At 51.2% G+C, this 27,053-nt stretch overlaps 3 protein-coding genes across 13 annotated transcripts in view; 1 reads left to right on the top strand and 2 right to left on the bottom strand.

The window, feature by feature from the left end:
* RYR1 (ryanodine receptor 1) overlaps window positions 1-1,580 on the bottom strand; it is a 114,978-nt gene extending 113,398 nt beyond the window's left edge. For all 4 annotated transcript variants that reach the window (XM_036013113.1, XM_036013114.1, XM_028529421.2 and 1 more), the window contains exon 1: window positions 1,409-1,580. In XM_036013113.1, coding sequence (XP_035869006.1) covers window positions 1,409-1,456 — 48 coding nt within the window. In that variant the 5' untranslated portion in view covers window positions 1,457-1,580. The remainder of the gene's footprint in view (window positions 1-1,408) is intronic.
* A 5,590-nt stretch (window positions 1,581-7,170) lies between these two features.
* On the top strand, window positions 7,171-20,533 carry RASGRP4 (RAS guanyl releasing protein 4). Of its 3 annotated transcripts, none has more exons than XM_036013577.1 (17): window positions 7,171-7,316; window positions 9,461-9,645; window positions 10,069-10,174; window positions 10,300-10,362; window positions 10,956-11,087; window positions 11,199-11,352; window positions 12,476-12,649; window positions 14,087-14,203; window positions 14,997-15,272; window positions 16,863-16,943; window positions 17,023-17,127; window positions 17,256-17,374; window positions 17,486-17,630; window positions 18,418-18,454; window positions 18,557-18,688; window positions 18,808-18,920; window positions 19,402-20,533. In XM_036013577.1, exons 1-17 carry the CDS (start codon window positions 7,294-7,296, stop codon window positions 19,456-19,458), a joined length of 2,019 nt encoding a protein of 672 aa, XP_035869470.1. In that variant the 5' UTR covers window positions 7,171-7,293; the 3' UTR covers window positions 19,459-20,533. The 3 variants fall into 3 exon arrangements, with proteins under 3 accessions (XP_035869470.1, XP_035869469.1, XP_035869468.1); XM_036013576.1 differs by having other exon boundaries at window positions 9,446-9,645; XM_036013575.1 differs by having other exon boundaries at window positions 9,446-9,645; window positions 18,808-20,533.
* Window positions 20,534-20,633: 100 nt separating this feature from the next.
* FAM98C (family with sequence similarity 98 member C) lies at window positions 20,634-25,413 on the bottom strand. Of its 6 annotated transcripts, none has more exons than XM_036013580.1 (8): window positions 24,991-25,125; window positions 24,743-24,882; window positions 24,401-24,665; window positions 23,852-24,063; window positions 23,538-23,615; window positions 23,327-23,439; window positions 22,813-22,980; window positions 20,634-20,973 (listed from the first exon to the last, which is right to left on the bottom strand). In XM_036013580.1, the coding sequence occupies exons 1-8, from the start codon at window positions 25,053-25,055 to the stop codon at window positions 20,830-20,832; spliced, it is 1,185 nt and encodes a 394-aa protein (XP_035869473.1). In that variant the 5' UTR covers window positions 25,056-25,125; the 3' UTR covers window positions 20,634-20,829. The 6 variants fall into 6 exon arrangements, with proteins under 6 accessions (XP_035869473.1, XP_035869474.1, XP_035869475.1 ...); XM_036013581.1 differs by having other exon boundaries at window positions 23,327-23,443; window positions 23,538-23,584; XM_036013582.1 differs by having other exon boundaries at window positions 24,497-24,665; window positions 24,991-25,119.
* Between the last annotated feature and the right edge of the window lie 1,640 nt (window positions 25,414-27,053).

Here is a 27,053-nt window from a genome sequence, read left to right as displayed (position 1 = left end):
TTTTCCTCTTGTGAAAGCAGGAGGGCTGAGCCCCCAGGGCATCTAGAGATGACACTTCCTGGCCTTGACCTTGGGCAAGTGATGCCACTCATGTTTCCCTCAGATCTCTCAGAGAGATAAAGATAGGGCGCTACCTCAGAAGATAGGGCAGCGAGGATATAATTAGACGTCTCAGAAGGCTGAGGCTCTGGGCACGGGGCCTGACACAGAGTGGCTCAGGGGCTGATGGCCATAGCCATGGTCTTATTAGGGCCTGAGGGGAAAGGAGGGCCCAGCCCTTGGTGTCTGCTAACAGGTTGGAGCTGCAGCAAGAGTCCAGGCTAAAGCCAGGCCTCCTCCTGCGGCTGAATGTTCAGCTGTCCCTATCCTTCACTACCAGGCCCAGCTGTTTGTTCCTCCCTCCCAGGAAACCGGACCATATAACCAGGGTCCTATTCTGGGGCCGGAAAGCTATGTCAGCATTTCCCAGGGCCCACAGGGGTGGGGAGGGGCTGGTGCAGGGTCAGCAGACCTGGCCCAAGAGAGAGAACATCTCCTTCTAATACTCACACCCCACATACAGCTGAGCCTCTGGGAGGGAAAAGTGAGAAGGACTCTGAGATGGGCATCTCCTCCCCCCATCCTCTCCCTGTCCCCTGCCCAGGCCCCAGAAGAACTGACTATTCTGGGAGAGACACCTGTTGTTCCAATTCCCATCCCTGCCCCCAGCCAGGGATCAGAGAGATGTGGGGACAGAGCTAGAGACTCAGAGCCAAAGGCAGAGGGCCTGAAGCCAAAAAACAAAGACAGAGACAGAGACAGGGAGACAGGGACGCAGAGACAACCCCAAGAGACTTATTGGTAAAGGCACCACGTAGAGACTATTAACGGCCACATTTGACCTTCCTCCCCAAAACCAAGGTGAGAAAGGAAGAAGACCCAGAACCTGAGGGACCCCCGAGACCCTTAATGGTCAGAGTTCAAAGGACTTGGGTCTTCCAGCCCACCTCAGCCCCCTTCCCAAGAATTTATATAGGTCAGAGTCTGGATCAAGAAGAGAATTAGGGCTGGGGTGGAGGGGAGGAGGGATGGCTAAATTAGGCTCAGGAATTAGAACCACCTTCCCCAAGTGCCTGCTTCCAGGGTGCTGGAGGGGGTGCTCCCTCAGCAGCACCCTTCTCCCAGACAAACTGCTGATATCAGAAAAGTTCCCAAGTCTGCAAATTCCCTGTGGTGAAAAAAGGTGGGGGCGGGGAGACAAAGAGAGACAAAAACTGAGAAAGACAAAGTGACAGTCACCCAGAGGGACAAAGGAAGAAACCTTGAGTCTCAGAGACCACCAGCAATCAGGACAGAAACATCCGGAGACAGACAGAACTCAGAAGAGCCCGAAAGGTAGCCCCAGAGACCCCTGACACAGAGTACGCACCGTCCGCAGAAACTGAACCTCATCCTCACCCTCTCCTCCGTCACCCATGATATCCGCGCCTGAGGGGAATAGCAGGAGAGGGACTCAGGCTGGAGGGGGCGGGCTGCGGATGGGCTGGGGTCCGAGACCTCTGGGGTTGCCAGAGGTACCCGCAAGGCAGATGGAACTGCGAGGAGGATCCGCGCGCTGGACAGAGCTGGGAGGAGATCCCCACCCCTGGGTTCCCATTGGGCCAGAGCGCCTCTGGCCACGCCCCTTTACTGGAGTCCCACCCACAAACCCCAAACCTTGGCCAGAGGAAACAGTTGGTTGGGGAGCGGCGCAAAGGCAGTGTGGGGTGTCCTACCCGCAGCTGCATTCGGCCCAGGATGGCTGTGAATGTGGTGGCCCAGCACAAAATCGTAAAGTTAAATTAGAATTTTTTTTGCTCATCAGGTTTTGTATTTGTGTATTCAATGTATGACCCAAGACAACTCTTCTTCTTCCAGTGTGGCCCAGAGACGCCAAAAGGTTGGACACCCCTGGAAGGTGGCTGCCCGCTCCCCGCATTCTAGGTAAGGAAGGGGCCATCATTCTCCCATTTCACAGAAGGCAAACTGAGTCCGAATGGGGAGCCCCTGCTTGATGTCATTCAACACAGCCAGGATGTGCACTAGGTCTCTGGACTTTAAAAAGCAGCATACAGCCCAAGCTGGTGTGTCTCAGTGGACTGTGTGCCCAACCAAAAGGTTGCTGGTTCAATTCCCAGTCAGGGCACATGCCTGGGTTGCAGGCCAGGTCTCCAATAAAGGGTGCATGAAAGGCAACCACACACTGATGTTTCTCTCCCTCTCTCCCTCCCTTCCCCTCTCTCTAAAAAATAAATAAATACAATCTTAAAAAAATAAAAAGCAGCATACAGTGATTAAAAGCAAGGACTCTGAGCCAGAGAGTCTGCATTTGAGCTCCACCCTTGCCACTCCCTGTGTGACCTTGGATAAGTCACTTTGTCTCCCCATGCCTCAGATTCCCCAACTGGTGAAAAGGATATTAATAGTACCTACCTCACAGGGCTGCTGCTGCTGCAAGGATTAAATGAGATCATTTATTTACAGCACTTAAAACAAAACCAATGCATAGTAAATGTTATGTAAGTGTTGCTATTATTATTATTATTAAAACTGATGAGGCAGGAACCATAGCCATGGCAGAGGGCTTTTGTGTGCATGTTTCATTTCAGGCCTGAGCTAATCACTTTTTACTGTGTCTCTGTCAGTTCTCACAACAGCCCTGCTGTTATTCACAAGGTTTAGAGGAGGCAATAAAAGTGTGTGGTTTTAAGGTCACAACCAGAACCAGTGATGTCGTTCTCACAGGAATGTTGTGAAGTCAGTACTCTTCCGGTGCCCATTTTACAGATAAGGAAAGCTGAGCACAGAAAGGTAGAGTGACTTGTCCCAGGTCACACAGAGGCTGAGCTCGGGGTTTGAGCCCAGAGCCAGGATCCTTAACCATTCTGCTTTACTGTCTCTACATTTGCATGAAATTTTCTAATTATAGCAAAAACCCATTTTCCCAGGGCCAGGCTCCGCCCCCAGAGTTCTAACCTTCCCTCCCCCCAGGGGCCACCTGAGCCACTGATGGTCACTAGCTTGGCCACCACTTTATGCAGATGAGTGTCCTGGCGATCTACATAAATAGGAGAGTTCTGAGAGTTCTGAGAGGGGTAATCAGCTTCTCCCTGGGAGCTTGGGTAGAGGGACTCTACAACTCCCTAAAACAGGCTGCTGTGGGGCCCGGAGGCCCAACACAGAAAGCCGCACATACTAGGGCCTCCTGTCAGACAAGCAACTTTGTGCCTCTGGGCCTCAGTTTCCTTGTCTGTCACCTGGGCTGCTTTGGAACAGTCTCCACCTAATGGGGTCATGGGGTCAAGATTCCATGAGGAAACCAACTAGAGCCTACCACATGGTAGCTGATTGATTCAGGAATCCATTAAAATTATTACTAATGTGTAATGGTATCTATTGTTATACAAAACAATATCTTGCAGGTCAATAAAATTATATATAAAATATTAAATGTATAATAGGTTGCTAGGTGTTATATAGTTAAATATTGATATATTGATATAACTGTGATATATAGTATGTAATATTGTAATACAGGGTCCAGCCCCTTTTTTATTACATAAAAATCTTTTTATTACATAAGCATATAATTCTGCAACATAACAATATCACGCTCAAGCACACCATATGACATTTTAGGTGAAATGTTCAAATTTCTGTGCATTCACGTACCTTACCAACCCTATCAATGGTGTTATTTCTGCCCAACCCTGTATATAACATGTAAGTTTGTACCATATTGTTGAATTATATAATGCCTAATTATATAATTATATATTTAGACAAATGCAATTATGTAGTGCAATACAGTTCTGTGTTATGTTCTACAACACACATGTACATTAAATATTAAGTTTTTCCTTAGAATTTTATATATAATATAAAATCATTCTGTCATTGTGCTTTACATCATAAGATATTAATAATGTTTCTTTTTTTCAGTCATCATTATTCATTTTAAGACCGACCCATGATAGCTCTGGCTGGGTGCCTCAGTATCCCAATTTTAGGGGTTGATCCCTGGTCAGGGCACATACAAGGAACCACCAATGAACGCATGGATGGGAGGGACAACCAGTTGATGTTTCTTTCTCTCTAAAATCAATCAATTAAAAAAAACAATGAATAAGTAGAACAACAAATCAATCTCTCTCTCTCTCTGTGCCCCCTCTCTAAAATCAATTAAAAAAAAAAGACCCATGTGTGGCTCAGCTGGTTGGGTGTCATCCCAAACCAAGTGAAAGGTCACGGGTTCGATTTCCAGTCAGGGCACATGCCTGGGGTTTTGGATTCGGTCCCCAGTGAGGCCATGTGCAAGAGGCAACTGATGGGTGTTTCTCTCCCTCTTTCTCCTCCTTTCCCCTTTCTCTGGAATCAATAAAAGAAAAAAATTTTTAATAAATTAATTTTTTTAAGAGAAGACATGATGCTCTGTGGGCGCCCCCCCCCCCACTGTGGCTGCAGGACCCCCTGGTGACTGCCCCCTTCTGTTTACCTATCTCCTCCCCTGCGGGTGGACACCAGGCTATCCCCAGCTGCCCCGAAATAATGTGGCAGCGAACATCCTCGTCTATGTCCCCTTACTCCCCTGAGTTGAAGGAGAATGTTGTACGTACACACAGGAGCTAACTGCAGGATGACAGCTCCGTGTCACAGTTATCTGACTAAGTAGTGTCAAGTGGCTCCTGGGAACGGCTGCCCACTATAGGTAGAAGGGTTCCTAGGTCCCTGCATCCCCAGCCTCCTCTTGGCAGTTTCCAACCTCTGATATTGCCAGGCTGGTTGGACGACCCACTGCCCCTTACCTTGCCCTGCCCTGATCAGTTCCCAACAACTCTCAGCCTCTTCTCCGGTGCCTGTCAGTTTTTCGTTTCCTCATCACCTGCTCATACTCCTTCCCCTATCAGAGATACCCTCCTTTTTCTATCAGAGATACTCTCCTCTTTTTTTTTCTTGCTGATTGCAGCTGTTCCCTTTAGATTCCTGATATTTATTAGTGTCTCATTGATTGCAGACATTGGGAATACCTTTCCCTGCTCTATCATCTGACAGTTGTCCCATGGTATACTCTTTAAAAGAAATCCTTATTTGGATGTTATCGTGTGCACCCTTTCCTGCCATATGAGTTTTTGTGGTTTGCTTCAGAAATCTGTCCCTTTCTGGTTGTCAGTGTTATTGTTGGTACTAACCATCCCCGCCAGCCCCGAGGGCAGTGCAGACACACCAGTGCCAGGGCCTCCCACACTCCCTGAGGCTTCTCCAAAACCCCAGGGTTCGGAGACACTGTCCCACCAGGAGCTGGGCTCAGCCAGGACTCACATGAGCTGGGAGATGCCCGTGCTGAGGAGATGGGCTGAGGGACGGACAGCACGTCATGGCTGCACGGCTGGAGACCTGAGAAGACAGAAAGGAAAAGCAGCAGCAAGGGGAAGAGATAACAGAGAGGGGGTCTGAAACTACACGGTGTGCCACGTCATGGAAGAGCCAGAGAACGGGCTCTGTGCTTGTCTAAACGCTCTGGTGTGAGAAAAACATCCACGATGACTTCATTTAGTGCAGGAGAGAAAGGAGCACGCATATACTTTTAAGAGAGTTTTGGTTGAATTGACTACACACTAGGCTTGGCAGAATCACCTTCACAACTGCGAGCCACTGACACTGCTCCTGGGGGTGCGCCCCATGAGCCTTGCACTCTCGCGTCCGTCGGAAGACAGACTGTTTACAGCAGCAGTATTCACAGCAGCCCCCACTGGAAACAACGCAAAACAAATAGACCAATAATTCATAGGTTGGTCACATGATGACAGATTATATAGCTTTAAAAAAAAGGAATAAACTACAACAAAATACAATAACATGGAAAAATTGCAAAAACATGATGTTTCATGAAAAAAGCCAAACACGATAAATTAGGCCATTTGCATACAGTTCACAACCGGGCAAACGGGCTCTGCTGTAGTTCAGGCTGGAGGTTACGTTCTGGGAGGTGGCCCCGGAAGGAGCTTCAGGGGGCTGGCAGGGGATAGAAATGTTCTGTTTCTTCGTTTGGGTGATTGGCACATAAATATGTCGCTTGTCCTCATTTGCCAACCTAGGCACTTAGGACTTGTGTTCTTATTTGTATGTCAGTTAAAAAACATGTCAAGCATAACACATGTAGGTAAAAGAATAAAACGTGCATACTCAAAGGAAAAGTCTGTATTTCTAGGAGCACGTATTTGTGGACCCAAATAAATGCACAGCTAACAGATGGGATGAAACCTGAGGATGTATGCTATTGGTCACCCCTGCCTAACAGTAGGCTGGGAAGGAGGCTCCCAGAGGGTTGAACCCCATCTCTAATGTTTTCATAATAAGATAACAGTCTTGAAGATTGTGTCAGGATTTGCCCTGGCCAGTGTGTCTCAGCTGGGCCACATGAAACAAAGGTGGGCATGGGCCCATGAAACAAAGGGTCTCTGGTTGATTCCCAGTTGGGGCTCATGTCTGGGTTGCGGATTCAATCCCCACTGAGGCACATAGACTGGTGGCGGATGGATGTTCCTCTCGAGTTGACGTCTTTCTCCCTTCTTTCTCTTCTCTCTAAAAATAAATTTAAAATCTTACAAAAAAGGATTGTGTAAAGATTGATTGAATTAATATTTTAAAAGCCCGTAGAATAGTGTTTGGTATACAGTAGGCACTACATAAGGGTTTGTTATAATAAAGGTAACAAAGTAAAAATGTTTTATGGGGTACAAATGGTGTTATTAATACTAAACTTTGAATAAAAGAAACATTAAAAGGAATACACAAAATATTGTCTGTAACTTTCCACTGAAACCTTTGTGCATTGTCCTTACAGAAATATATAGACTTTTCTTTTGAATGTGTTTTTACATAAATGTGTCATATTAGGCATAGTTTGTTTTTTTTTAAAACTGCTTTTATTGAAGTATGAAAATGACAGAACAGAGAATCACGGGTCTAGAGACAGAAAGATGGGGGAGATAGAGAGAGACCGCTGGGTGACGGGGGGTGGGGGCCAGCAGCACCGGAAACCTCAGCCTGCAGGGATCCCCATGTTGGGGGAGGGGGGAACTTTGGTCTCTCCTCAGCCTCTTCCTTCCCCCTGGCCTGGGGCTGGGTGGGGAGGGGCAGTTCCTCTTTCCTTCCCAAGCACTGAGGAGGCCCCAGCTCCCAAGGGGCTGAGAAGCTGGAGCATTGGTGAGGGAGGAGAAGCGGAGCCAGATTCTTGCAAGACCCCCTGCACGCCCCACCCCACCCTCAGGAAACATGAACAGGAAAGACTGCAAGAGGTGAGAGGACCCTCCAGGAGACCTGGAGCGGAGCGCTCGAAGGCCCCGGGCCTCCCACTGTGTGGGAAGGCTGGAAGGCACTAACCAGCTGGTAGGGTGTGAGGCTACCCCGGGAGCAGGGGCAGATCAGGGGGCGCCAGGTGGAAAGATGCTTCAGGGAGACGGGAGCTAGCCAAGGCTGGGGCTCTTTGTGTGAGCGTCTGCGTCTAGTCCGCTCTCTCTCTCTGGAGTTGGAACTGCTCGGGATCCCCTTCTCCCCACCCCCACCCTCATGCTATCTCCATAGGCTGGGTACTCTGTCCCCCCTGGGGTCTTCCTGGTTCCCTATCACAGGTGCTTGCTGTCCCCTGAACTGGAAGCTCCAGGCTACTTTAGAGCCCTGCCCCTGGGGATGGGAGTGTGCAGCAGGGCAAAGCGGCTCCCCTGTCTCCTGAACCCCTCCTGACTGCTTCAGATACTACCAGGGCTGGCAGTCTGCAAGTAAGGGCCTCGCAGCTGGGTATAGCATCAGGTTCTGGAATGGGCTTCTATCACCAGGGCAAGCCAGCCCTCCTGCCCTCACAGGACGGTGGTCCTTGGGTTCCTAACCTAGACAACTCCTCCAGCCTCTTCCAGCATGTCTCTGATGGACAAAGGGCCCCCCCCCCCCCATAACATCCAGCAGTTGAGTGGTTGACACCTAGTTGCCTCATATTCTGGCTCTGGGACCTTAGGGAAGGGACCTTAACTGCTCTGTGCCTCAGTTTTTTCTTCTGTCAATAAAATAATCATAGTCCCTCCTAGAAAGGTCACATAAGTGTTCAGTGAGACTCTAGATTAGTAGTTCTCAAGCTTGAGGGCTTGTAAAACACAGGTTAGTGGGCTCACCTCCAATTTTTCTGATTCTTTGAGTCTGGGGTGGGGCTTGAGAACTCGTATTAAATGAAGTTCTCAGGGGCTGCTGTTTGTATAGGTTGGAGACCATGCTCTGAAAGCCACTGATCTAGATAGTTGTTCCAACCTCTGCCCAGGACATATTTGGCACTCGATCCATGCCCCAGGCCTACCTGTAGCCAGCTCCATCAGTTTCTCTCTCTGCATCTCAAGTTCAGCTTCCCTACCTTTGGCCACTTAATAGCCTGAGCAGACTAAGACCCTTATCAAGTTTGAAGAGCAAGGCATTGAATACTCAGCAGACTCCTGGGGAAGGTCCAGTGATGACTCTCGTTTTTCATATGAGGGAACTGAGGCCCAGAGAAAGTAAGTGACTAACATAGCCGCACAACCAGTGTACACTTCTCTAACCTCGTTTTGTCTGACTTGTGGAAGCCAAGGCTGTTTTGCCTGGACTCCCCCTTGCTCCCTCCACTGTCCCTGTCTCTCCATTATAGTCTTTCCCCGAAAGGAACACCAGCCTGTACCCTCGAACCTTGGGGAGGCACAAAGCAGAGTGAAGGTTATTTTTAAACCTTCTTTGAAATTGCCTCAGCTCCAAGGACCCCACCCAGTTCTGAGAGCTCCAGTATTTTCTCTCTAGGCTCCAAATCTAGGGACTCAGGTGGATGGCTAGACTCAAGTCCTATGGAAGGGCTGGTTTGATGGGAGGGTCAAGGTAGGGGAGGGGGGAAAGGTGGAATCTCAGGGGGCTGCTCCTCTCAGGAGGGCTGGGGAAAGAAGGCAGGGCATTGGAGAACAAAGGGGAATTCTGAGGAGTCTCCCTGAAGGCACAATCTACTATGATTCCCCTGGGAAAGACAGGATTCTGGCGGTCTTCACCCATGATTTCCTTTAAGATCAGCAGTAATCCTAGGGGTCTGCCAACAGGAAGTGTCTCCCACAATGCTTTGGGATCAAACAGTCAAGGGGAATTTGGGGGCAATGCCTGGAGGGCATTTTGATTCACTGGAGGGTCATCTCTCATGATTCTCTTGGTGGGGATTCAGGGTAGTCTTGAGGGTCTTTTCCTGATTCCCTGCAGGAGACAGGAGTAACTCTTGGAGAAGTCTCTCATGATCTGGAATCCTCTGGGGGTTTTCTCCCATGAGTCCATGGGAGGTCAGGAATAACCCTAGGATTTTGCCTTTGGGGCTTTGGGGCCAAGAAGGATTCTGGGAGCTTGCCTGAAGGAAGGGGCTCCCATGACTTCCTAGGGGGGATCCCCACAGGAAGTCTCACCAGGAATGCCCGGGAAAGACAGGAGGACGGGGCCGGCCCCGACCAGCCCGTCGCCACAAGACATGCCCCAGTCCCCGGGAAATCAGCAAGGTCATGGCTTCCATGGCCCTGGACATGCTGAAAGAGGGTGGCTGCAGTGAAGATGAACTGCTGGAGAAATGCATTCAGTCCTTCGGTGAGTGTCTCCCTCCCTGGCCAGTCTCCCCGATCCTAAGGTTGGACCAATCACCCACCTCTCTCTAGGCCTCAGTTTTGGGAGTTGTAACATGGAGTATGTGAAAGGGCCCTCAATCACTACAGAGATAAGAAACACACCTGTGTTTCTCTTTCCTGAAATGTGGAGAGAGAGAGGTAGTCTGATATTTCTATCTTCAACATGACTTGCTAGGCATGCATAGTACAGACCAGGGAACCACTATGCTGATTCATGCATAGTACAGACCAGGAAACTGAGGCACAAGGAGGCCAGGTTGCTTGCCCAAGTTCATGCAGAGAGTTAGGAGTCACCTGGGGTTTGGACCAGGCAGGCCACTGGCTCTAGAGACTGTAGTTCATTGCCCGGGGGCCCTTCTGACTGAATCCCCTTCTCTGCCCCTAGACTCGGCTGGCAACTTGCGCCGTGGGGAGCACATTCTCAACATGGTACTGGCCATGCACAGTTGGGTGCTGCCTTCTGCCCGCCTTGCTGCCCGTCTCCTGACATTATATCCTCCCAGGGCTATGAGCAGTGGGTGGAGGGTAGAGGGCAGAGATGTGAGTCGGAGCTACGGGGACAAGATGAGTGGGCAAGTTTGGGATGCTGGGTATCAGAGCCTTAACCAGAACTCAAGTACCAGGAGGCCACAGGAAACACACAGGAGCTGAGGCGGCTGCAGATCTGTCACTTGGTCAGGTAGGGCTGGGCCAAGATCTCCATACCCAAGACCCAAGACCCTCACCCTGCTACCCCCTAACACCTCCCAGGGACTCTCCAGCCCAGTTCCCCCCACACCCACTGAGCCCTGCTCCCCCAAATCCCACTTTCAGACATCCTGGTTTGGTTGTTGAGACCCTCCTAGTTCTGCATCTTAGAACTCTCACCTCTTAGAGACCCCTAACCTGATCCTATAATCCCTCTCGCAGCTGGTACCCAGATACCTGTAGCTCTGACCCCTAAACCCCCACACTGCAGCCTAGTTTCTAATACCCCCCTCATCCTGTTCCCCCAAAATCAGATCCCCTGAGACCCCCCACTATCCTGTTACTTATCAATGCCACTTCCAAGAGACACCACCCCCCCCCAGGCTATCTCCCATCGACCCACCAGCCCGTGTTAAGAGGCCCTCAATGCTGACCCCAGGGGTTGCAGACAGCATGGTGCCTCCCTGAAGCCTGACCTTCTGGAGATCTCCCAGCCCAGCACCTAGAGATTCCTCAGCCTACGAGACCCCTTTTAGAGAGCTTCCCCACATCCACCTCATCCCACCATCCCTAAACCACCCTCAGGTACTGGCTGATCCAACACCCTGAGACAGTGCACCAGCAGCCCCAGGTAGAAGAGGTTATAAGTCGCTTCTGGGCCACTGTGGAGCAGGAAGGCAACTCAGCCCAGAGGAGCTTGGGAGATTCCTCCAACCGGTGAGTCAGCCCCTCCCCGACCACCTCCCACCCTCACTCTGCCATCTCCCTCCACACCCCTACATTCTCCAAGCTGAGCTGCTCCAATACCCTGCCTCTCTTTGCCCCCAGCCTGAGCCCCGGTGGCCCTGGCCCCCCACCCTCGGTGAGCAGCCCAGGTCTGGGCAAAAAGTGCAAAGTGTCCTTGCTTTTCGACCACCTGGAGGCAGAGGAGCTGGCTCAGCACCTCACTTACCTGGAGTTCCGGTCCTTTCAGGTTATCACGGTGAGGACCCTCCTCTTTCCAGCTAGGGAGAGCTTGTGGTGGGGCGGGGCCTGGCTGGGGCCAGGCAGTACTGAGAGGACCCCAGCCTGGACATCAGGCAGGGATCTCAAACTCTCAAACTTGGTGCTAGCAAAATGAGTTAATCTGACTGAGCACAGAGCCCCTGGGTTCAAATCCATCAGCCCCTTCTTATCTGTGTCACTTTGAAATCGTCTCCTCTCCAGGATTCAGTTTTTATATTTGTAGAAGTGGAGGTCATAGTACCTCACTGGCTGGTTGGGAGAATTAAATTAATATGTCCATTTAAAAATGCTTGTGGCAATGCCTGGCACATCATAAGTGCTAAAAATAGGATCAGTGTCTGGTCCAGAGTAGATGCTATCATATTTTACCTACCCAAATGGCAATTTCACGTGCTTCAAACTAACGTGTTCACTATTGCCATCATCATTTCAAGGGAAGTTGGGGATCTGTTTTTTGTTTTGTTTCATACTTTTGTTAAATTTATTTTTCAGCTACAGTTGACATACAATATTACATTAGTTTCAGGTGTACAATATAGTGATTAGACATTTATGTGCCTTACAAATTGATCACGCTGTTGGGATCTGGTTTCTTAATGTGAAAATCTCTGGATTGTCCACACGTGCTTGCATGTGCACAGCACAGTACATGTGGGTGTGGAATGTTGACCCCTTGAGCAGAACAAATAGAAATCCATTTCATGCCCTCTTCACCATCCTTCCCTTGCTTACTGTATACTGAACGGGTAACCAGTTACGAGCAACACACTGGGTTCCCATCCTGACTCAAGCGTATGTAATCCTGGGCAAATTACTTACCCTCTCAGTGCCTCATTGGCCTCATCTCTAAAATGGGAATAATATAGCAGTAGCTTCAGAGAGTTGATGTGAGGATTAAATTAGTTAATATGACAAAGGACTCAGGAGAGTGCCTGCCTTTATTTAAACATTTCTCCTCAGATGGGAAAGGGCCATGGTGGTGTCAGAGACACGTAACAGCTGAGCTAGGATGCACAAGGTCATGACTGCCAGGGGGATGGGCGTGTGAGGGGCAGGGCCTGAGTGCTATGGCCTACCCTCATGCCCACCTCATCCCGCAGCCCCAGGACCTGCGAGACTACGTTTTACAGGGCTCCGTGCAGGGCTGCTCGGCCCTAGAAGGATCTGTAGGTCTCAGCAACAGCGTGTCCCGCTGGGTGCAGGTCATGGTCCTGAGCCGTCCAGGGCCCTCGCAGCGTGCACAGGTGCTAGACAAGTTCATCCACGTGGCACAGGTGAGGCCTGCGCCTGCAGCTCTGCTTGCTTTGTGGGTGCTTGCACCCTTTCGGTTCCAGCTGTCCATTCATGGCGATGACATCACCATGCCCTGGCCGTGCCCCATAGCATTGAGCCCCTACCCTGATCCCACTGCCCAGGCCTCAGTTCTGTGGTTCTAAACTGGATCGTGCCGGCCACTTATTTATTTTTAATTTTTAGGGAGAGAAAGAGAGGGAGGAGGAGCGGGGAACATGATTTGTTGTTCTACTTATGCATTCATTGGTCGATTCTTGTACCTGCCCTGGCCGGATGGAACCCACAACCCTGGAGTATCCGGTGGAGCTCTAACCAACTGTGCTGCCGGGCCAGGGCCCAGGCCCTCTTCCTTGGCCTTCAAATCACCGCTTGGAACCCGCCCTGGCCCTACCCCTTTATCCTAAACTTGATAGCTGACAACGGCCTTCCTAGTCTGTCTTCCAAACTCTGTACCTGAATATTCTGTATCCAGGGCAATGAAAGCCATCTCTTTCACGCCTTCTACCTCAGCGTCTTGCTCCACCCCAGTCCCTGCGCCCCAGCAGCCCCTTCCTGATTGTGCCTGCGTCCTTTTCCCCTCACGGCAGGTCTCTCCTTGGCCCCGCCCCGTGCGTCTCGCCCCTCCCCCACAGATACATTCCCTCCCGGAGAAAAGGGAAGCCCTCCCTCCCCCAGCGTGGCCACGCCCCTTGCGTACTTCCTTGCAGACCACGCCCTTCCTCTGGCTGCTCCCACCCCCTTGCTTCCCAGCCCGGCCTCTTAGACCTGCCGTTTTGGTGTCTGCCTGGGGTCTCCTGGGTCTGAGCACCTGCTGCTACTCCTCCCCGGTTCCACTTTCTCCCTGATGCAACCTGTGTCCTTCAAACTTGGAAAAGGGGAGAGAAAGAAAGGCAATTCCCCCTGATGGCCAGCTGACCCCACACCTGTCTCGGGAGAGGAAGGAAGAATGGCACAGGACAGAGCCTGGGGGTCTGTTGGATTTGTACGAGCCCTCCATATCATTCTGTCCCCATTCACCTCTGCCCGGTTTCTAACGCCCGACTTCTTGTCTCCCCTCATCTGTCTGGCTCTCAGAGCAACTGGATGTCCAGGTGCTTGACACCCTGCCATCTGTCTGAGTCCCCCACACCTGACACGTCTGTCTAGTCCAACGCCCCATACTGCCTGACTCCCTCCGCTTTTTTCTGACCTCACGTTATTCTGTCACCTTCCACACCCCCGTGTAATGCCTACATACCTGCTGCAGCCCACCCTGCCTGACACATTTCACCTCTCTGATGCCTACACTCGCCTGCACCCACCCATGCCTGAGACTCCAACCTCAACTGGGATACTCTCAACTGAGATGTCATCTGAACCCCCAACTTGGCTATGCCCCACGTGACACTCATCACCTCTCCATTGTCCTCCCTTCCTAGAGGCTCCGCCAGCTGCAGAATTTCAACACACTGATGGCAGTCACTGGGGGCCTGTGTCATAGTGCCATTTCCAGGCTCAAGGACTCCCATGCTCACCTGAGCCCTGACAGCACCAAGGTGAGGTCCCACTACCCTCCCAAAAGTTCCAGTGGCCCTGATCCCCCACTTTTCCCCAAGCCCCTCCATCCCTTCCCTGGGCCCTGGAGCCACCTGGAGCCCTTGCTCGTCCAAATCCAACAGACTCCCAGGCTCTGTCCTCCTCTGCCAGTCTTCCTTCCTCTTCACCCATCAACCCATCATGCCCACCCCTCTTACTCTCTGTGTGCAGCCCTGAGCAGGACTGGAGAGAGAGAGATGAGAGAGATGCTAGCAGAGAAACTGCAGCCTAGATGGGGAGTAAAATGATGCCCCAGGAGTGTCGACACTTAGGCCACCCATGGGAGGAGCATGGGATGGGATGTCCTGGGAATGCCTGGGAAGAGTGAGTCGTTCCTGAGTCTGGTGTGTGGCTAAGGGCAGGAGATGGCAGGGGATGCCTGGGGGAGATCCAGGTGAGCCTTGCAAGCTGAACTAAGGTGTCTGGCTTTATCCAGAGGGCACTCGGGAGCTAGGCAATCTTTGAGAATGACGGCAGCATCCATGATCGGATCTGGGTTTTGAAAAAATCACTCCAGCATGGGGAATGAGAGACAGGGACCCAAGAGGAAGAGCAGTGTGGGAAGATGCTGATGCCAATGTGGGACATGGAGGGGCTCGGGGAGGTGTCCAGAACAGCACTGAGCCCCTGGGGCTCAGGAGCCCATACAAGAAGCTGCTAGGATACACTCCTCCAAGGTGCTAAGGGAGAACCTGCTTTCCCAATAACATGCCACTGCCCTCCCTCCCCACCCCAATGTGGCCTCCCACACAGGCCCTGCTAGAGCTGACTGAGCTACTTGCTGCCCACAACAACTACTCCTGCTATCGCCGGACTTGGGCTGGCTGCACAGGATTCCGGCTGCCTGTGCTGGGTGTGCACCTCAAGGACCTGGTGTCCCTGTATGAGGCCCACCCGGACAGGTTCCCTGACGGCCGCCTGCACCTTTCCAAGCTCAACAGCCTGTACCTGCGGCTGCAGGAGCTGGCAGCGCTCCAGAAGCAGCAACCCCCCTGCACTGCCAATGAGGACCTGCTACATCTGCTCACGGTGAGCTGCCCTGCTCAGGCTGGGCTGCCTGAGGCTGAGCCTGGGGCACTGAGATGTAGGGTTCTGGGTGGCTGACAGGCTGCATGCTGGACCAAGAGAGACTGGTGCTGGGATGTGTGGGCTTTGAAACCAGAGGTGCTACGGTTTTTTTCCCCCCTAGGTGTGTGGCCTTGGGCAAGTCACTTAACCCTTTGGCTTCAGTTTCCTTATCTGCAAAATGGGAATAATAATAGGACCCACTTCAGAGAGTAGTTGAGAAGAATCAATCAATAATATAATTCACTTAAGTGCTTAACTTAATATCTGCAACACAGTGAGCTCTAAGTAAATGATACATTTTTCTCCCATTCTCCCAGCAACTCAAGTATACACTGACCTCCAGAATTGCTTTGGGCTTTCATACCTCTGAACTCAAAGATCCTGAGCTTCTCGTGTCACTAGTCCAAAATCCCGGGCTTTAACCCATCCAGGAATGAGCATAAAGCCAGTAATAACCATCGATCACTTACTCTGGGCCAGGCACCATGCAAAACATTCTCTGTAGAGTACTTTATTCCACCCGCATAACTCCAAGGGAGTCTCTTATCATGCCCATTCTACAGGGCGGGAAACTGAGAGCCATGGAGGTGAGGTCACTTGCCCACTGTCCCACAACAGTGAAACCTGGATATGAACCTGGGCAGGCCAGCTTCAGAACCCACGTGTGTAACATATGTGAACCACACACTATGTCCTAAGTCCGGAAGTGCAGGATTCTGGAGATACATGTATAGAGGGGTGATCAAAAGTAGGTTTACAGTTGTAAACATGCAAAACATAGACTTTATTCTTGTACTATTACTTATTATTGTATTATTTATTTGTATTACAACTGTAAACCTACTTTTGCCCCCCTCTGTATATTTTCTAATATTCTAAGGAGGACCAGTTACATAATTCACAGGGCCCAATATGGGGTTCCTTATTCCAAATGCTAAAGAATTTTAAGACAGTAATGGTAGAGCACTGAACAGAGCATGGGCCCCCCTAAGTGTGGGGCCCCCCAGTGTAGCTGGCCCTGCCCCAAGATGAGTGGCGCCAAAGGCCCTATGCTTTGCGGATGCCAAAAAACCATCAGCCCAGGTGTTCACTGGGTACCCACACGGCGAGCCTGGCGCCGCCCTAGGCGCTGAGACACATGGCAGTGAGCGCGTCAGAAGAAAAGGTCACTGTTCTTGTGGGGCTGACATCCTAGTGAGGGGACGGCTCACACAACAAAGCAAATAAGTGAGTCATGTGGTCTTTTAGATGATGAGTGCAGTAGACAAGATCAAGGCAGAGAAAGTCATGGAAAGGGGCAGGGGTTTGTGATGTGTGTGTGTGTGATTTTTAAATAGGGTCCCAAAAAAAGCCTCGGTGAGAAAATGGCGCATCTGGACTAGGGCCGAGTGCTGTGCAGAGTGGATCAGTCTTAGTGGGAGAGAGGGCTCCAGGGGCCCCCAGAGAAGAGGGGGGCTTTGGGAACAGAGGGAAAATGGAGGCCCAGGCAGGTCACAGGCTGTAGGTAGGAAGATGGACACAGAGGGTCTGTAACACCCTGCCCACCCCCAGCTTTCCCTGGATCTCTTCTACACGGAAGACGAAATCTATGAGCTTTCTTACGCCCGGGAGCCTCGCTGTCCCAAGAGTCTGGTGAGACCTGACCCCTGATCTCCAACCTGCAGCCCGGGCCTACACACTGACTAACTGTGCCCCTCTGTCCCTGCCCCAGCCACTCTCCCCCTTCAAAGCACCCCTGGTGGTGGAATGGGCCCCTGGTGTGACACCCAAGCCCGACAGGGCCACCCTGGGTCGGCATGTGGAGCAGCTAGTGGAGGTAAGGCAGGGCCTGGCCTGGCTCCTGAGGGCCAGGCAGGAGGCTGTACACATGGCCTGGAGGAGGGGACCTAGGACTGAGGGGAGCATGACTTGGCCTTACTCTTCCCATCCCATGCTCCTCTGAAGTCTGTGTTCAAGAATTATGACCCTGAAGGCCGAGGAACCATCTCTCTGGAGGACTTTGAGCGACTCTCAGGCAACTTCCCCTTCGCCTGCCATGGGCTCCACCCACCCCCCCGCCAGGAGTAAGTGCTTTGACTCTTGGGTCCCCCAAGGACAAGGATCCCAGGGTTGCCAGGACCCCGGGGGCCAGGAGAAAGGGGCCAGTCATGCTGAAGCAAGGTCTCTGCCCCCAGGAGTGGCTCCTTCAGCCGAGAGGAGCTGACAGAGTACCTGCTCCGAGCCAGCGCCATCTGCTCCAAGTTGGGCCTGGCCTTCTTGCACACCTTCCATGAGGTCACCTTCCGCAAGCCCACCTTCTGTCACAGCTGCAGTGGTTTCGTGAGCACTGGGCGCACTCTCACCCTTGGGGCCCATGTTGAGTGTCCTAGCTCCTCCCGATCTGGGCTCAGATGCCAGTCCTTTCCTGGAACACTCCGTCCCCAAGCCCCAAATAATCCCCAAATTCCAGAAATCCCTTCAGCCTCAGATAATCCCCATATTTCACATATACCTTAAACATTTGGGTAGTTGCTACGTCAGGTTCCAAAATCTAACACCCAAATCCCAGATGACCTCCATCCTGGGTAATTGCCAAGGCATGGATAACCCCTAAAATCCTATTTAATCTGTAAGCCCCAGTAGCTTATCTCCAAACAGTCTATCACCAACTCTCTAGACTCTGGATGATTTCCCAATGTACCCTCTGGATAACGGACAAATCTCTGTTTCCAAACCAAAGCTAATTTACAAACCTTGGACTTCCCGAATTTGCTTTTCATTCACTAAATACTCACTGAGCACCTCCTGTGTGCCGACACAGTTCTAGGTTCAGGGTGTGTGTGTGTGTGTGTGTGTGTGTGTGATGGGGGTGGGGGAAGCACAGCAAGAAATGCAACAGACACAATCCCTGCCATAGAATTCCAAATTTGATCCAATCCTAATAGCCTAGGTGACTCCCCAAACTTGAGAACCCCCAAATTCCTTTAATCTTCAGATCGCACTTAAGCCTCCAGCACTGAGAATTTCCAAAACCTGGATGGTTTCCACCCTTTCCAACAGAGCCCCTGCCCCATCCACGAGTCTCCCTCTCCTCGCCTTGGTAACCAGTTCTGCTTCCTCTTCCCAGCTCTGGGGTGTCACCAAGCAAGGCTACCGCTGTCGGGGTGAGTGGGGCAGCAGTGGCGGGGGAGGGAATTCAAGTCCCGCAGCTTGGAAGAATAGGGCACGGTCTGGGCCTTCGGCCCTTAACCGATGCTTTTCCCCAGATTGCGGGCTGTGTTGCCACAAACACTGCCGAGACCGAGTGAAGGACGAGTGTAAGAGACCAGGGACCAAGGGCGATATGGGCCCCCCAGGAGCCCCTGTCCCACCCACACCAACACCCCATGCCAGCTGTGGTAAGACCCAGGGTGTGGCAGTCCTGGGAGGGGGCCTGGTGGACAGGAATAAACCCCAGGGTCATGAAGCCCTTCCCATCATACCCACGTTCCTCCCACCCACACCTCCTCACAAGCAGGCCCTGAGGACAGTCTCTCCTGCACACTCCCGCTGGAACCTGAGGCGGGCCGCCACCTGTGCCATGCTTGGACACAGACAGAGCCCCCACTCCCTTCCTGGGAACCAGAGACGGTGAGGAGGAACTGCCCCCAACCCCATCGGGACACAGGGAGACCAACCCACTTGCTTGGGGAACCCAAACAGATTTTGGGGAGCATAGCAAAGTAAAAATGTGTAAAAGCCCTCAATTACTTGAGTAGGAGAATGTGGAACCTCTTTTTAACTTTTAATGTTAAAAAAACCAGAAATTTCATTATGCTGAGGGAGAGAAGGGGTAGCCTCTAGTAGAACAGAAAAAGGATGCTAGGAGGAAAAAAAAAAACCTAATAAGATGGCAAGAGTACGACCAAATGTATCAGAGGCTGCAATAAATGTCAGTGGAATGAATTCCACTTTTCAAAGGCAGAGATCAGATTGGGTTAAAAAAAAAAAAAAGGCCCACAGGGGACATTCACTCACTCACTTAACTAAACAGCCTGGTGAGGTGCTGCTCCTGGCAGTGACACGTCTCCTGGACACCCTTCCACATCACCCAACATCTTCCTCCTTCCAGGTCCCCCTCCCAATGATGGCCTCACCACCCAGCCAGTCCTCCGAGCCCAACTCCTAGATGTTGCCTCGGTCTCTCCGCCCCCTCCCCACAGAGCCAGGCCCCGGGGCATGTTATTCAGCCTCCAGCAGGACTCCCAACGGGATTGCCTCCTCTGCATCCACACTGCCCTCGTGGAAGCATCCACCGTCTCTTACCCCCAAAAGAAAGTTAGGAAGTTATTTTCTTTTGTGCATCAGAGTAGCTATTAATCATAATCCCTTTTCCTGCACTTTGTATGCAGCTCCGTGTTGGATATATTTAAACTTAGGCATTATTTCACCAACTCCTTACATCTCCATTTTCCAGATGAAGAAACTGAGGCTTAGTGAGGTTAAGCTGCTTATCCAAGGTGGCAAGACTCAAACCCAAGTCTTCTGTCTCCCTCTAAAACAGAAGCTTCTGACTGATGTGCTACACTGGCCATCAGTGTGGGTCAGGAGTGGGAGGGGATAGGTTGGGAAGAGTTCCAAACTCTAGGCTTCCAGAGACAGAAGGGAAGGCTACAGAAGGGGTGGAGAGGAAAGCCCGTGAACACCTGAGTCAGATCACGTGGCTCATTCCACTGAGTGTAGAACCCAGAGTACTCGAGCGGTCCACTCCACACGATGTGCCCCTTACTTCCCACCACCTGCCCCCTCACTCATCCTGCTTCAGCTACCCTGGTCCCTGAACGTGCCAAAAATACTCCTACCTCAGGGTCTTTGCACTGGCCATTCTCTCTCCGGGGAACGCTCTTCCTGAGAGTCCCATATGACTCCCTTAGTGAGGCCACCCCTCACGACGCTCAAAAGTTGCAATCTCCCCCCATCCTGATCCTACCTTCCTGCTTTCTTTTCCTTCAAAGTCCTTTTCTCATCTGGCGAACTATACATTTTGCTTTTTTCTCTTGTTGAATATCTGCCCCTCTTTACCAGAAATGTCAGCTCCAGGAAAATAGGGGTTTTCATGATTTGCCCCTTTCACTGCTTTCTCTCCAGCTGGCACATGATGGGTACCTGATAAATGTTCGTTCAGTCCCTGTGTGTCTCCTTCCCCATGCCCACAGGAAGGGAAAGATGTGTTGCTGAAGAGCAAAGGACTTGGAGGGTCAGAGCACCAGGTACTTATTTAGACCCAAAGGACTGAAGCCCCTATTCCTCTTCAAATCCACGCACCCCCTAAGCTGGCCCCCACACAGACAGGTCCTATAGCCATTATAATTAAATTTATTTTCCAGAGAACGCAGTCCTTGGTGTTAAATAGTAGGTGGGGGATGGACATTGGGGGCCTCAGGAACATGGTATGTGGGTCCTCATTGCCAGGTGCCAAGAAAACCCTCAAACGGGCTCCCCAGATATTATCAATGGTGTCAGCAACTCCTAAAGGACACCTGCCCCAGCCACCAGTCCTTTATTTCTTCTTCTTCTTGCGGCCCCAGCACTGGCGGCCTGCCTTCCGACCGCCTCCATCCTCTCTTCTGCTCTGCCAGCTGGGCATGGGAGCCTCCAACTCATTTGGGCGGCCCCCTCGGTCTGGCATGTTGCCCATAAGCACCTGAGAGTTAATTAGATTTGAGTTTCAGAGAGGAAAAGTATCTTGGACAAGGGAGCCAGAGTGCCAACGGAACTGCCTGAGGTTAAAAAAGGAAGGGCAGATTTCCAGTCAAGATGGCAGTGTAGGCAGACATGGCTTACCTCTTCACACAACCACATCAAAATTACAACTAAAATATACAACAACTGTCATGCAAGCTGTCAGAAATCAAGTTAAATGAAGTCTTGGCAACTCCAGAATTAAACTATTTGAAAAAATAATGAAAGAAAACCTCCCTAATTTGATGAAGGAAACAAACATGCAACTCCTGGAAGCATAGAGAGTCCCAAACAAGATGGATGCAAAGAGGCCCACTCTAAGACACATCATAATTAAAATGCCAAGGATTAAAGATAAAGAGAGAATCTTAAAAGCAGCAAGAGAAAAGCATTTAGTTACCTACACAGGAGTTCCCATAAGACCATCAGCTGATTTCTCAAAAGAAACTGCAGGTTACAAGAGACTGGCAAAAAATATTCAAAGTCATGAAAAGCAGGGACCTAGAGTCAAGATTGCTCCATCCAGCAAAGCTATCATTTAGAATCGAAGGACAGATAAAGAGCTTCCCAGATAAGAACAAACTAAAGGAGTTCATCATCACCAAACCATTACTATATGAAATGTCAAAGAGACTTATTTAAGAAAAAGAAGATCAAAACTATGAACAACAAAATGGCAGTAAATACAAATCTATCAACAATTGAATCTAAAAATCAAACTCAGCAAACAAGGACAGAGACAGAATTATGGACACAGAGAACGTTTTGATGGTTCCCAGATGGGAGCAGGGTGGGGGAATGGGTGCAGAGGTGAGGGGAGTAAGAAGTACAAACAGTAGTTACAGAATACCCATGCGGATGTAATGCACAGTATAGGAAATGGAGCAGCCAAAGAACTTATATGCATGAGCCATGGACATGAATGATGGCGGGGGGATTGCCTGAGGGAGTGGGGGGTGCTGGGTGCAAAGGGGCAAAAATTGGAACAACTGTAATAGCATAATCAATAAAATATGACCTTAAAAATATAAATGGGAGATATTAACTATTTGGGTACAAATAGGAGCCTCTAGGGGCCTGGACTGGTGGAAGATACAGGCCTGAAGCTTTCAAACTGGGTTCCAGGGGCCTTCACAGGAGGAACATAAAAGTGAGAGTGTTGGCAAAGGTCCAAGTCCCCACTAATAGTAACGAGGACCCCCTCAACTTCTGTCTATTTCACATTTGGGCTTTGTATAACATTTCCAGAAAATCTGTGTTTTTTTCTAAATATTCATCACTCACAAGTGATGCACACATCACCTATATTACTTACTGGCCATATTTCCTTAACGCAGATACATTTTTTCTCTAATTTTACTGCACTCTGCTGTGCTAGACTTCAATTCCCTAATGTTTTTTTTTTCATATAAGACTATTTAAACAGCAATGTATGAGTCCAAATACATAATCACTTAAAGAGGTATTTTGCTTTAAAAGTGACTAGAAATTAATAAAATAAACAAAGTGAGTGTTGGCGGAGGAATTTAAGCCAAAGCTGAAGAGGTGGGTGGGGGCTCACTTGTTTTGAAGAGGCACTAGGGAGCCAGAGGAAGGTTTTGAGCTGGTGGGGGGCAAGGTATAGCCAAATTTCTGAGTTGGAAATATTCTTCTAACTGCCATGTGGAGAGGGTGGTTCAAAGGTGATGAGTCCAGAGACCAGGAACCCAAGCAAGAGCGGACAAGGCTGAGCAAGGACAGAGACTGAAAGGCCAGTTTGAAAGCCAAAAATGGTGGGGCCCTTCCCCTGCCAGGTGCCCACCTTGTTGATGGCACAGCAGGTCCCTTGGCGGGCAGACTTGCTCGTGGCTGGGACAAGACGAGACAGGTCAGCTCGGGCAGCCAGGACGTGTGCGATGGAGACATCCGTTTCTGGGGTCAGAGCCTTTCGAATTGGGGTCAGCACTGTCTTTATGGCCTCTCCTTGGGCCTGAGGGGTGGGGGTTGAGAGGACGTGGAGAAGGTGCCCAAGAGCCAGTCAAGAGATCTCTCATTTTGGAAACATTCCTTCCTCACTTAGTTCCTCTGAATAAGTGGTATAGCTCTGATGACACTCCTAACTCAGAGCTGGGAATTCTAGAATGCCTTAGGCTCCTGGAATCTAGAATGTCCCGGAGGCCCTGATATTCTAGAGCCCCAGCTTCATAAGATTCTACCACGTCCTGGGCCTCAGAACCTGCAATAGGATAATATTCCTGACCCTAATTCCTCCTCCCTTCAGGGGTAAGCTCCTACCACTGGGTATTCCTGCTCCTGCCAGGGCCCTCTGCCCACACCTTTGCCCGATCACTCCAGTGGAATGCGGATGTTGTGAGGTCCAGGCGCTTGAGGAGGAGGCAGCGGCGGCAGCAGTACTGACCTCTTAGGCTTTGACACAGAGACTCCAAGGCTTCCTGGGGGAAAAAGGTCTTGGTTATGCCAGGGAGCCCTTCTCCCTCCCATCTCCAAATGAGGATATTATTCACATACGGCCATACACAGTCTTACCCATCTGGGTGCATCCAGCGAGTAGGTGAGGAGGGGCTGCAGGGACCCTGGGGGCAGGGAAGGCAGCAGCTCTAAGACCTGATGGGAGAAGGAGTCTGAGGCTGACTGGACTGTAAGAAACTGTAAACTCTCCGTGGACCCCAGTTCTCCACAAAACTGAGGGCCCAGGCCATGGAATCAAGAATGGCAGCCACGGCTCTAGAAAACAGCAGTGGCTAGGGTGTTCCCCTCCCAGAGCCTCTTTTAGTGAAAGGGCTCTCCCCCTGCGAGAAAGTTGGGGTGAACCTGGTGCGGAGAAGGTTCTTGCTCTCTACCTTGGCATGGATATCCCGCAGCAGCCTGCTGGCGAGAGTTCCCAGCATGGGTCTGGGCAGCCCCAGGGCTTGGAGAGTAAGGACCAGTTCCTGAACCATGCCAGCTTCCTCCTCTATTCCTTCCCCACTGGGCAGGGGCTCCGCTGGGCTGGGATCCCGCCGGGGACGCAAGCAGAGGAGGCGGGAAGCCTGGAGCTCTGTGCAGAGAAAGCCTAAAAATAGGGGAGGGGAGAAGTGAAATCTAAGAGCTCTGCCAGACTACCCACCTGGGTCAAAAAAGCTCCTGCAGCTTCAATACCTCCAGCTTTCTAGTTCCGCCCACCTAGTACCCTAGCTCTAGCTCCAGAATAATCCCCACCCACTTCGAGACCTAGCCCCCATCCTCGAATTCAAACCTCCCACCTAAGGACCACCTGCTAGGGTCCATCTAGCGAAATCCACTTGAACTTCAAGACCGTCCAATCAAAATTCTAATCTCGCCCAGCCCAGAGTCCGAAGCCCCTCCAAAGTCCTAACCCCACCCACCATGGCCCCCTAGCAGGCCTGTACATTTTGACCACGCCCCTTCGGGAAAATGCTGGCTCCACCTCAATGTGCTGAGTCCGCCTCCCCTTCCCCTGCTCTAGAGGCTGAAGCCTCGCCCACTTCCGCATCCAGGGCCGTCCCCCTCTCAGCTCACGCAGCAGGCGCAGGCACGCGCCCGGCTTCTGCAACGCGGTCGCACAGTCTCCGCCGCAGAGTGCACGGTCTGGGCAGTGCAGCTCCTTTAGCAGGCCGGCCAACTGTCGCAGAAATTCCTCCTCAGCGCCGGAGCCTGCGGGAGGCGAAAGACTTCAGGGCGCGTGGCGGCACCTGGGCTCCCTACCTGTGGGCCTGCCACTTCACACGTACCTTCGCCAGCGCTCATCGCTTCCAAGCCCTCTCGCTCCAAGACACCCAGAGTCGCCAGCTCCGCCACCAGCCGCACGCACAGCGCCCTGAAGTCTGGGCACGATGGGCCCAGCGCCACAGCCCCCAAAAAGTCCTCATACCTGCGGTGGCGCCGAGGCAACCACAGGGGACGGGGGAAGTCTTAAGAATTTCTGAGGGCAAACCGATTCTTCCCGGCACTGCCCCCAGCCACACCCCACGCCCCTTACCCCAAGGCCAGCAGGTCCCGGGCCACAGCGGCCCCCTCCTGTGTGTCCGCCTCTGCCCCCTCCATGGAAACGATGCCTCTTTGCCAGGCGCGCGCCCCCTGCCGGTTGGCGGGAGGCCCCACCCCAGCATCTGCTTTCGACCCGGGCCTTAGCCACGTAACCGACCAATAGCCTCCTCTCGCTAAGGGCCTTTGGCGTTCCCATTGTTTGCGAAGGAGGCAGAACCCGCCCCCAGGTCCGCCAGCGCCGAAACTTAGCGCTCCGCCTCTTTCGGTAGCCAGTCAGTGCCCTAGAAACTCTCCTGACTCCGAAAATCCACAGCGTGAATTCAGGATCCCCGCTGTCGCGATAGACCAGTGGATGTCGCTCCTGCTACAACGTAGAAGTAACTTCGCTTTTCTTTTCCTCAGCCTGCCTCAGATACCCTCTGCTCTTAAAGCACCCTTAACCAAGTGTTCTCCCAGCTCCACTCCAAATCTATAAACTCGGTTCCTCCTTCCCTACTTAGGGTTGAAGTTACGTCAGGGACCGAGAAAGCCTAGCTTACCATTCACCGCCCCGCAGAGGCCCTCTTTATCGATCACGATGCGTCTGTTGGATCTTCACCACTCTGTCTCCCACGCCTTGGAGAGGTAATGAATGATTGAGAGATTGCAACCTAGGAGTCAGACCAGCGAGGTTTAGGATCTGAATCCGCCACGCACCACCTGTATCCCTGTCAAATTCCTTCCTATCCTATAATGGGGATAATAATACCTCTTAAAGAGTTGTGAGGGTTAGAGTCCTGTGTGTAAGTGCTTAGTAAACACATAAATGGTACGTAATAATAACATATATTGAGCATTTCCTGTGTGTCGCTGGGCCAAATATCTTACCCCCATTTGCCTGAGTTTCAGAGAGGATAAGTCACATTGCATATGTGGTGGTACCAGAACTCAAATTCAGATCTCGTTCTAAAGTCCAAGCTTTTCACCGCTTAACCTATACTACTGTTAGTACTGCTACTGTTTTGTTGCTGTTGTTAAAAAGTTGTTCAAGATTTAGTCTCTTACAACTCTTATTCTGGACTCCAGTAGTTCCTAGATAATTCTGCTGGGAACCCGGGGTTGGGAGTGGAGGGTGCTAGGTGTTGAGCCTCAGGGAAGAACAAAGGCCAGAATTTTTTCCTCAAGGGTGGAGTATACCCTTAACCTGATTCCTCCTTAGTCCTGTCTACCCCTAGGCCGGGTACTCAGGAGGTCTTCAGGTGACCTTAATAAAATATTAGCCCCAGCTGGTGGGAATCAGTGGCTTTAGTGCCGGCCTGCAAACCAGAAAATCGCTGGTTTGATTCCCAGTCAGGGGACATGCCTGGGTTTTGGGCCAGTCCCCAGTGTGGAGCACGTGAGAAGCAATCACACATTGATGTTTCTCTCTCTTTTCCCCTCTCTTCATCTCTCTCTAAAAATAAATAAAAAAGAAATTGCTCAAACCAAAATTCTGGAGTCATAACCTTGACTTCTCTCTTAATACCAAATTTCTATCTGAATTTATGGACTTTACCTTCAAAACACCATCTCTACTGCTCTCAGCCTGGCCCTGTGCACCATTGTCTCTCCCAGGACCATCACAGCAGCTTCCTCCCTGCTTCCCTGCCCTCCCTCCCCAGTGTCTGTCCCCCACAGGCAACCAGAGGGAACCTGTGAACACATAAGTCAGCCCACATCTGTCCCCTATTCAGAGCTGCCTCGTTCAGGGTGAACACCAATCGCCTGCAGGGTCCCACCCATATGCTCTCATCTCGTAAGTACCCTCCTCCTTCCTCTCCTCCAGACACTCTGGCTCCCTTGATGTCCCTCAGACTTACCAGACATGTTCCTCCCTCAGGGCCTTTTACCGACTCTTCCCTTCACCTGCAAAGCTCTTCCCACAGACATCCACAGGATTCCCTCAGGGCTTAAATCAAATGCTCTTCAGGGAAGCCTAATCCGACTACCCTGGCTAAGATGGACTTCATCCCTCATGTCCCCTTTTTTCTTTATAGTGCATATCATTTTAACATGCCATTTATTTGTCTCCTTCAC

This window comes from Phyllostomus discolor, chromosome 12, assembly GCF_004126475.2.
Source record: "Phyllostomus discolor isolate MPI-MPIP mPhyDis1 chromosome 12, mPhyDis1.pri.v3, whole genome shotgun sequence".
NCBI lineage: Eukaryota > Metazoa > Chordata > Mammalia > Chiroptera > Phyllostomidae > Phyllostomus > Phyllostomus discolor.
This window is presented reverse-complemented; position numbering and strand designations above follow the sequence as displayed.